Genomic DNA, 11,382 nt, shown 5'->3' on the forward strand with positions numbered 1-11,382 from the left:
AAAAATATATATTGAAAAGGCAAGAGATAATTGTAATAACAGATTGAATGATAAAATTTTATTTTATTTTGTGGTCAGTATCTTGAGAGACAAATATATACATATTTTATAATATCGTCAAATCTAACCAACTCTGTGCTCTTGCCGTAAGCGACATCCCTGTCTGTTATCGATTTATCGATATCCACCAAAAATAACAACAATCGCAGCGTCTCAGTTAGTTTTTCACTTTTGAACAGAGAGGTTGGTCGGCCAGCGGCGCCAGAGTAGAAGAAGCAGAAGCAATAGCAATAGCAATAGAAAAGGCAGAGGCGACAATTCAAAACTCAACGAGAGTGACGGGCACAGTGTATGTGAAACAAACTTACCCGCCTGCTGAGATACTACAAGTAAACATACAAATAACTACATACATACATGCCACCACTGGTCGTGTCGTGGTCGTGTTGCTTCGGCCGTCCGTCCGTCGGTGGGTCGGTCGGTCGTTTGCGCCATCGTCGTCGTCGTCATCGTAGTCGACAGTCAGTCAGTCAGATGGCGAGTGGATTGGTTGGTTGGTTGTGAGGGGGTTGCGCGGTCGGGCGGCGGGGGCGGTTGTGTGGATGAGCGAGCGAGCGAACGCCAAGAGAGGAGCAGCGAGCGTGAGAGCGCGCGTTTATAGATTGTTGTTTGTGTGCTTGCGGGCTATGCACCTTAATACATCCACATACGTAAATATGTATGTGAGTACGTGTGTGTGTTTATAACTGTGTGAGTGCGTGGCTGTGTTCGTCGTTCGGTGTGTGCGCGCGCGGCGGAGGTGGTGATAATTTTTTTTGTTGGCACAAAGTAAAAATATAACAGAATAAAAAATCGCTCAAAACAACACTGAGTACCACCTCGTTCGCATAATCGAAAATTCAGCAACAGTAACTAAATATTTCTGATTATTATTATGAATACTCCTATAATTAATTGTCATCATTGCTTTATTAAACGGCACATGCTGCTCTCTCTCTTCTTATTGCAGTTGCCGTATAGTTAGCCAGTCCAGTAGTAAATAGCACAACTTATGTTCAGTGATTTTTTTTTTTGAACACAACTCTCACTGATGATGATGCTGTGCGTGAGTGAGTATGTGTTTAAGATTGTGTAAGTGAGAGCTTGTGATGTTGCAAACGCATCTACAGTAATAATTGTTATAAAGCTAAAAACATAGGAACAATAACAACAATCCACCCACAATCAGCTGCAAATCAATCTCACGATAACACTTGAATATTTCGCGGGCACTTCTTAATCGAAAGCGACACTAAAATTGTGTATCGTTCGATAGACGATTTGCACTAATAGAGGCCGATAAGTAGGCCCACAGCCAACCCACTGCCACATGCAAATTAGTTCTTGTTCGTGCTCATGTCGCATTTAAAATTAAGGTCAAGATTAGAGAATCATGCCGTTTGTCAAACAAAAGAGCACTCCTCCCAAAAACATACACACCAACAACGATAAAACTTAAAACTTTAATGACGATCCTGTGCGACAAGGTCGTTGCACATACATATCACGTTGTTTTTGCCTACACCAATTAATACGTTAATACGCTGTATTCTCTTGCAAATGTTTAAGGATTTAAATCACAGCAGCGAGTTGTTATTGTCTGTCTTACAAAAAATATAAAATATTAAACAGCAGGAGCATGGAGTATGGTCAACCCCCTTCCAATGTTGTTTTGTTACCTTGTTGGCGTTGCAGCGTTGCCACCAAAATCGAATTGATAATGCTATTGTGTGTGTGTTGACAATATTTCTAAATTTGCGATCGCATTAATGAAGCATATACATTTTTTCAAGAAATCATTTTATATTTGTATACACGTGCCGTTTTTGGTCATCTGCAAGTATTCCTTTTGGTTGTCTATTGTGCATTTTTTTGTTGCTATCTGGCAACGCTTCGCTGCGTTGTTGAGCGAGAATGTAGTGCACGCACATAGATTTGTATGTGTGTGTGCTCCTATTCAAATAGAAATTGAGTGCTTTGCACTCAAAACTCAGTCAATTAGTCGCCAGAAGGCGGCGGCAGCGATGACAACGGCAAACGCAACAGCATCGATAAGAATTTTGGTTAGTCCGCGCGTCATTTAACATTCCTTTGAAATATACATAATTCATTAATTTGGATTTGTGGTTAAACCAAATCATAAATAAAATAGTTTTGCCAACACTCAATTTTAACTAATACAACTTCGGTTTTTATTTGAATTTTTTTTCTGCTTTGGCCAGTTGTTGTTGCCATTTAGAGGTGCGTGCGTGAGAAGTGAGATGGGACGATTGGAACAGCTGATCGTGAAAATAGAATAAAACCAACACGTGTTTAAGGCATACGTGATCAACGTTTTAGTATGCGTTTATATGTGTGATATTGTTTATAGTTATTTAGCTTAAATTGTTTTATTTAAAAAAAGAAGGCCTTGATAGTACGTTTTCTGATTTCGGGATAGTTTGTGAAATGATAGCAAGAAAGATATGAGCAAATAAATGTGTAAAGGTACATAATACGTACACAACTGTAAGCATAACAGATTTGTACTATCGTGTTACGCGATCTCGTGCAGAGCACAAGTGCACATCTCTAATGTCAGTAGAGCGATCGCGATCGTCGTATACTAGCCTAGTGTAGATTGAATGAATGACTTTGTAGAGCGACCGAAAAAGGTAGCTGAGGCAGGGCGCATTGGAGTAGAGTCGTCGTTTTCTGGTGGTTGGATTGGCATTTGAATTTGTGTCAAACCTTTTTCCCACAGTTGAAAGAGCTGGAGATGTGCATATCAAGACATTGTAGAGGGAGATAAAGAGAGAGAGGAAGAGAGACACATAAAAGAGCTTAAAAGTCGCCGTCAGAAGCTCTGCGAGCAAAATTAGCACATTTATTGTCCAAATTGTGCGTGTTTTTTTTTGTATTCATGTGGGCTTTTATGTATGTGTGTGTGTGAGTGTTTGTGTTTGCTTGCGCATTATCAGTGATTACGAAGGCGATAGATGTACCAGCATATGCATATGTACATACATGTGTGCATGTGCATGGCTCTCTCTCGCTCTCTCCCCCACTCTTTATGTGCTTGTGAGAGTATTACAAAATCAGCTAATAGATTTTTTTGTATTTTACTCCATTTTATGATCGCACACAGTGCGTATGCGCAACGTGTAAATCCTAATTGAATCTTTTTTGTTTTTTTCTCTTGTTTCCTTGCAGAGTTTATTGGCAACTTTATACGAGTGTAAATCCAAATGTCAGCTGTTACAGGCAACATGTACTATAAAAGCTCCACAGTAAAACGAAGAAAAAGAGCAAATTGCCTTAGTCCAGGACAACAACAAGAAGAAGCTTGCTGCTAGCAAAGCAATAAAGAAGAAGAGCAACAGCATCAAAATCAGAAGAGAGCAGCAAAAACAAAAAGAAAGAAATAGAAAAAGAACACTTAACATCTACAATCAACAAAAAAATTAATAATAATTATTAAAAGGAAAGACTACACTACGCAAGACACAAATACATATTTTTTTTTTTTGGCTCTTTCTATTTCTGATTTGCTCGCTTCCAAACTTCGGCTGTACTGCGCTCAACTTAACTCACAAAGCACAACTCTCCAATTCTAGAAAACGGTAAATTATGTTTGCATTTGATGCTCTCGCTGATCACAACGTGTATGTGTGACGTTTGTTTGTGTATGTGTGTGTTATATATGTTTGTCTCTTTTCTTCTTTTGTAGAGTTCGCAAGGAAGCAACAAAGCAAAGAGCAAAATTATTAAAAGGCAAGTACGAAAGTAGTGGGACACAAAGTAGGAGAAGGAGGAGGAGAAGGCGAAGAAGGAGCAGGAGAAGGAGCAGCAGCAGCAGGTGCGATAATACGATTAGCAGCAGCCATGACAATCATACTCTTTCTGGTGGACACCTCGTCGTCCATGTGCCAGAAGGCGTATGTGAATGGTGTGCAAAAGACATATCTAGACATTGCCAAGGGAGCTGTTGAGACGTTCCTCAAGTATCGACAGCGTACACAGGATTGTTTGGGTGATCGCTATATGCTATTAACATTCGAGGAGCCACCGGCCAATGTAAAAGCCGGCTGGAAGGAGAATCATGCGACCTTTATGAATGAACTGAAGAATCTACAGAGTCACGGTCTCACCTCAATGGGCGAATCGTTGCGTAATGCCTTCGATTTGTTAAATTTAAATCGAATGCAATCGGGCATCGATACATATGGGCAAGGACGTTGTCCATTCTATTTGGAGCCATCGGTGATAATTGTCATTACCGATGGCGGTCGCTATTCACATCGGAATGGTGTACACCAGGAGATCATACTGCCGCTGAGTAATCAAATACCTGGCACCAAGTTCACCAAAGAACCTTTCCGCTGGGATCAACGTCTATTTTCGCTGGTGCTTCGAATGCCCGGCAATAAAATCGATGAACGTGTCGATGGAAAAGTGCCTCACGATGATTCGCCCATTGAGCGGATGTGCGAGGTGACCGGTGGACGATCGTATCGTGTACGCAGTCACTATGTGCTCAATCAATGCATTGAGAGTCTCGTGCAGAAAGTACAACCTGGCGTTGTCCTTCAATTTGAGCCAATGTTACCCAAGGAGTCGAGCAGTGGCAGCAGCAGTAGCAGCAGCAGCTCGACAGCAGGAACAGGAGGCAGCACAGTGGGTGCAGCGGTTGGGGGAGGTGCAGGAGGATCTGGTGGAGGCGGCGGCAGTGGAGTAGGAGGAGGAGGAGTAGGTGTAGGAGGTGGATCAACAGCAACAGCATCAAACGAGCCCACGCCCGATATTGTCTTCCAGCCCATTAAAAAGATGATCTATGTACAAAAGCATATAACACAAAAGACCTTTCCCATTGGCTATTGGCCATTACCAGAGCCTTATTGGCCCGATTCCAAGGCCATAACGTTGCCACCACGCGACGCACATCCCAAGCTTAAGATTCTGACACCCGCCGTGGATGAGCCGCAGCTGGTGCGCAGTTTTCCCGTGGATAAATATGAAATTGAGGGTTGTCCGCTAACCCTACAGATACTCAACAAGCGGGAGATGAACAAATGCTGGCAGGTGATCGTTTCCAATGGCATGCATGGCTTTGAGTTGCCCTTTGGTTATCTAAAGGCGGCGCCCAACTTTACCCAGGTACATCTCTATGTTCTGGCCTATAATTATCCGGCGTTATTGCCACTCCTGCATGACCTCATCCACAAGTATAACATGAGTCCGCCCAATGATCTCATGTATAAATTTAATGCCTATGTCCGGTCCATACCGCCGTATTACTGCCCGTTTCTGCGCAAGGCGCTGGTCAATATCAATGTGCCGTATCAGCTGCTGCAGTTCCTGCTGCCCGAGAATGTGGACAACTATTTGTCGCCAACGATAGCGAATCAGCTGAAGCATATTAAGAATACCGCCAAGCAGGATCAGGAGAATCTTTGCCTGAAGGTCTACAAGCAGTTGAAACAACCGAAGCCACCCTACCGTCAGGTGGAAACGGCCAAATTGTGCACTGGTGCTGCACTGCGTCGGGATTTGGTGCGACATCCGTTGCTGCGCGACACGTTTGCCAAGCTGCATGCCGAGATCGAGCCCGTCGAGAATTATACAATTGTGGTGCCTCAGCTGACGCATCAGTCGTCGGCGAAAACTTATCGCAATCCATTTGATATTCCACGTCGGGATCTGGTGGATGAGATTGCGCGGATGCGTGAAACGTTCCTGCGACCGGCCAGTCTGGTGGCCAAAGATTCTGGTCATTGTCTGCCCATCGCCGAGATGGGCAACTATCAGGAGTATTTGAAGAATAAGGATAATCCGTTGCGTGAAATTGAGCCGACAAATGTGAGGCAACACATGTTCGGTAATCCCTATAAGAAAGATAAGCACATGGTCATGGTGGATGAGGCTGATCTCAGTGATGTGGCGCCCATGAAATCGCCCAATGGCAACGGTGGCGGTGGCATCTCCCCATCCTCTAGTGGCAACGGCGGCGGCGGCGGCGGCAATTCAAGCAGCATTGGTCCTGTGGGTGCCGGCATGTCTGTCCTTATGCTGGGCGGTGGCAATGGAAACGGCGGTCCGATGGGCGGTCCCAACTCCAAGAAGCTGGACGGCACAGCGCGTGGACGCAAACGAAAGGCGGGTCCATTGCCTCGGGCATTCGAATTCCGGCGTCTCTCCACGGATTCCATGCGTAGCGTCAACTCGTCGTCCAGCTCGACGGTCAGTTCGACGTGTAGCAGCGTTGGCCTTGGCAGCGTCGGCGATTTGATGGTGGATGAGGACAGCAACAGCAGCTATGCATCCTCAATATGCTCGGATGCGTCCAGCATCAGCAGCACCAGTGATTCCGGCATGTCCATTGGACATGGTGTGCATACAACAGAACGCTTGACCTTTGACTTTAGCGAGGAGGAGGCCAGCGATCAGGAGACGTCGCTCAATGGTTACGTACACAATTTCATCAATGGCATCAGCGATGAGGCCAACGCCATTGAAGCGGACAGCAATAGCAACAGCAGCAGCAGCAACAACAACAACAACAACAGCAACAATAACAACAACAACAGCAGCAGCAGCAATGTCGGTGGAAGTTGCAACATTACCAATAGCAGCAGCAACATAACCAATAGCAGCAACAGCAGTGCCAGCAACAGCACATCAGCGACAGTTGCAGCAACAGCAATCAGTACAGCAGCAAGACTGTTGCCAGAAGCTGTGATAGGCACAGCAGCAATATCGACATGCACAACAATTGCAGCGGCAGCAGCAGCAGCAAGTAATGGTACGCCCGACAGCAACATCACCAGCAGCAGCAGCAGCAACATAACCAACAGCAGCAACATCACCGGCAGCAGCAACATCAGTAGCAGCAGCAGCAACATCAACAGCATCATCAGCAGCAGCAGCAACATCATCAGCAGCAACTGCAGTAGCAGTAGCATCAGCAGCCATGTCAACAGCAACAACAACAACAACAATTGTCACATTAACAATACCAACGATGTGTTGTATGTGCCTCTCAATGGCCTGACCATGCAACATGCGGCATACAGCAGCAATGCTAGTCCCATGTCTACAGCAATGGACAGTGGCATGTTGATGATGCCCGCGACAGCGACAACGACAATATCAGCCATGAGCAAGCTTGCAACAGGTGCGTCAGCAATGCCACCGCTATTGCTAATGCCCAATGGCTATGGCAGTCATCATGGATTGCCGACTGGTGGCATGTTGTCGCCGCCAGCAGCGTTAGCAACAACAACAGCAGTGTCGGCGCTAACTGGAGTTGGCACGGCAACTGGAACATCATCTGCGGCAGTGGCAACAACAACAACAACAACAGTAGGTGCAGCTGCACCAGCAGCGACAACAACCAATAGCAGCAGCATCGGCAGCAGCAGCACAACAACACCAACAACGTATTTCACTCACAATGACATCAATGATGCCTCAGAGATCTCGCGCATATTGCAAACTTGCCACAATGGCAACAGCGGCAGCAGCATAAGCAACAGTAGTATCAGCAATAGCAGCAACCTCGGCAATGGCATCGGCATCGGCAGCAGCAGCAGCGTGTTGAATGGCAATGCCAGCGATGGTAATGCCAATGACATCGATACTGATCTCTCGGCGAATAGTTTTGATGCACTAAAGCGCACAGCTGGTGCAATTGGAAGCAGCACGGTAGCTAATAGCAATCCGCATTTTTATTGGGGCAGCGGACTAAACCATCACATCAGCAGCCACACCAACAGCAACAATAATGGCAACAACACCAGCAATAACAACAACAACACCACAACAAATAGCAACAGCAGCAGCAATAATAATAGTAGCAACAATTCTCATAGGAATTTTAACAATAGTAGCCCTAAGTTGGAACCAAAAGCATCGCCGACGCACAACAACAATGGTGAAGACGCAATGACATCGCCAGATCGTGGATTAACGGAGGAGCAACGGGAAGCGGCACGTAGACATAATGTGGATTTGCGTTTGCAAATCTTTCGTGATATACGACGACCTGGACGGGATTACAGTCAATTGTTAGAGCATTTGAATTTGATAAAGGGCGATCAGGAAATGAAATCGGATTTCATAGACATGTGCGTCAGCGAATCGATGCGTTTTCGGCGTCATCAGATGGTGTGCAGCATACAAGAATGGTGGGAGCAGAAGCAGCAGCAATTGGAGATCACAAAGAGTTAACGTTGGCTGCTGTGGAATTGAGCGTGCAACCAGCAACAGCAGCAGCAGCAGCAACACCACGCAACATGTCTGTGATGTCAACAACAACAACAACAACAACACCAATAACAACCACAACAACAACACTAAACTAATAAGCAGAGTTAGAATTAATTATATACTAGATGCTCTTAAAAAGGTTCACCTAGAAGCACCTGCCAGCCAACCCACAAGAAATTACTCTCGTTTATTTACAAATATTTTTTTGATCAACACACAGACACACACACACACTTATGCACACTTTCACTTACACTCATACACATTCATAGAACAACTGTAAATAATGAAATTGTCAAGAAGTAGGGAAAAATAGAAAGTTAAATCGCTGGGGGGTGAATATAAAGGGAATGTATTTATATAGTTTATAGGCTAACAAGTAACAAATAATAACAATATTAAAAAGAGTTTAGAGCGAGCAACAAGTACCAGATTGTGGAAATTAGTTACATTAAGAGAAAAGTTAAAATTTGTAGAGCATAAAATAATATTACAATTAAAATTAAGAATAAAAAAACTGTAGTCGTTAGTCGATTTAGTATGTAACCGAATAATTGTATTAGCCAAGTAAGTTGAACACACAGTTGTCTCCACTTCATTTAAAAGCCTTCTAAATCATATGTATGTTTATATAATACTTAAACAGAAGATTTTAACATATGGTTATTTTAATTAAACCAATTTTTTCTATTGTGCAACCAATTATTTTGAATTCAACATTTTTAACTGTACACTTCACACACACATACTCATAGTAAACTTTATAGCTTATACACATTTATTTTTTAATTTTTTTTTTTTCGATTTTTTCTAGGATTTTATTATCATACAAAAATATTGGCTTCGATTTTAAGTAATCTTCAATTTTTAATTTAGCTAAATGAAAAACAATCAATCTGAACTGTAACTAATATGTACATATATTTGTTGCAGGTAAATCGTTTTTTCATTTTTTTTTTGTATAATTGCTATTATACTTAAGATAATTACGTGATTTCCTCTTAACTGTTAGATGTATTCATTTGTATTTAAAATTTTAAGAACAAAAAATGAACATACATGCGTATAACACCAAGAAAAATCATACATTTAAACACATAATCATGCATATACATATATATATATATATATTTATATAAAAAGATGAAAAGTTTGTTATCAAGAAGTTTACTTTTTCTCAATTTTTATTCAGCATATTGTACATAGGGAGCCAGCGATATGACGTTATAATGTATATACATGTATGTACGCCAATTTGTGTCTCTCTCTGTATGTGTGTGTGTGTGTGTTTGTAAGTGTTTGTCTGCCTGTATGTGAGCATGTGTGTGTGTCTTGTAGGAAGAATCTTGAGACCAGTTGCTTCGTGTCTAAGCTCGCCAATTTTGTTGATTTAAGGACATTTAATTATTTAAATATAATATATTTAATAAATTCATAAGCAAGACCCAAGACACCTAAAATAACAACAACAAGTAAGAGCAGCTCTAATTTTTAGCTGCGAGTTAAATAAAAGAAAATGCATTGATACAAATTCTCTTTGGTGTGCCATTTTCCTTCTTTTCTGTGTGTGAAAGTGATTTTTTTCTATTTTTTATCTCAAATTTTGTTTTATTAATTGTTATCTTTTGTCCCAAGCAATCCAACGCAAGCGTAAAGTTTAAAAGCGCGCCTACCACGGCTGCCACGCCCCATTAGAGGCAATGGCGCCGTGTCAAAGGCGCCAAAATATATGCTATGAATGTGCCCCTGTGTACGCACAGTCCCCTCTTTTCCCCCCGACTCATTAAAATCATTGCCCTTTACATTTCTAGATATTTGTTTATTGTTTATTATATCCTGGTGACTTCAATTGAGAAGTAACATTTTCCAAGTGCCTAGTATACATTAGTATATACAGAATTTTACATAACAACATTCTCAGCATAAGTTAAAATAATTCGTTCTAAAGAGAATCTTGTTTAAATTTACAGTGCACAGTTAAATAGAAATTGTCTATCATAAATATTTTAGAATTTTCAATACTATGCACACTAAGCCCTGTAAACTATTTCTTATATATTTATTGAATATTTTTGTAGGATTACTACAATTTTGCCTAGAGTACGACGACACACACATAAAGCAAAAGTTTTCCTATATGTGTATTATCAAATATGTATAATATATCTGGTAAATTTTATGTACATTTGAATTGATTCAATGATTCTTTATCTTAATTTCCATTAGATGCTGAAGAGCCGAATTGAATTGATTCATTAAAAGAGTTTTTGAAAATAAATCCATTTCCAGCCTTTTTTAAGTTAGTAACTGAATTTGGGGTTATTGCTACAACCGCTCATTGTAGTAGGTTCATATATCTTCCTATAAATATAAATATACATAAATAAACCGGCGGTTTTGGCAGTGCTGCCGGATCATTGGTTTTGATTGTGTTATTAAAGTTGCTCGTATTAATTGTTGACATGGGAATAAATTGATTTAGATGCTGTAAAGCAAACAAATAAAAATTAAATTCTCAAATATTGTCGCAACAATTTAATAAAAATCGGTAGCTAACGCCACTAAGCAAATAGCCTTTAAAGAACCCATCCCATACAATTGAAAGTGTCCGGATAAAACGCCAAACATTGAGACCACTGGTGAAATTTACTATGGACCTAAAGAAAACGAACCGCCGAGCTGATTGTAATCGATAACTGGCGCATTAGTGTTGATGTGGTAGATTATTTTTGATTTAGTTAATAATTACTTAGAAGTTTAAAATTATTTCCACAATACCCTTAAAATGCGTCTATTAATTTATTTTTATATATTCATAAAGTGTTATATGAAAATCCTTTTGCTGTTTGGAATCAGCGTTGCCACACTGTTGTCGAAAACACAAAATTGCTGTTCAATTGTGAGCGATCCAGATGTGAACGACCAGGAAGCAGGAGCTCATTTGATCAGTTCATTTCGTTTCAGTTCAGTTCAGTTCAGTTCATTAATCATTCACCTAATGGACAAACCCAACACAAGCGCCTAGCAGCAGTTGTTGGGTGAGTGGCAAAGGCAAAGGCAAAAGCAAAAGTGAATTAAGAAGAGCAGAAACAATAT

The 11,382-nt window shown here is 41.5% G+C and overlaps 1 protein-coding gene across 14 annotated transcripts; it reads left to right on the top strand.

The window, feature by feature from the left end:
- The first annotated feature begins 201 nt into the window (after positions 1-201).
- On the top strand, positions 202-8,682 carry LOC117794236 (integrator complex subunit 6). 14 transcript variants are annotated; one of them, XM_034634810.1, is made up of 4 exons: positions 220-389; positions 3,232-3,641; positions 3,749-7,829; positions 8,326-8,682. In XM_034634810.1, exons 3-4 carry the CDS (start codon positions 3,904-3,906, stop codon positions 8,567-8,569), a joined length of 4,170 nt encoding a protein of 1,389 aa, XP_034490701.1. In that variant the 5' UTR covers positions 220-389; positions 3,232-3,641; positions 3,749-3,903; the 3' UTR covers positions 8,570-8,682. The 14 variants fall into 14 exon arrangements, with proteins under 14 accessions (XP_034490689.1, XP_034490701.1, XP_034490702.1 ...); XM_034634811.1 differs by having other exon boundaries at positions 3,749-7,823; XM_034634809.1 differs by having other exon boundaries at positions 3,749-4,747; positions 4,778-8,410.
- Positions 8,683-11,382: the final 2,700 nt, after the last annotated feature.

Source organism: Drosophila innubila, chromosome X (assembly GCF_004354385.1).
Source record: "Drosophila innubila isolate TH190305 chromosome X, UK_Dinn_1.0, whole genome shotgun sequence".
In the NCBI taxonomy this organism is placed as follows: Eukaryota; Metazoa; Arthropoda; class Insecta; order Diptera; family Drosophilidae; genus Drosophila; species Drosophila innubila.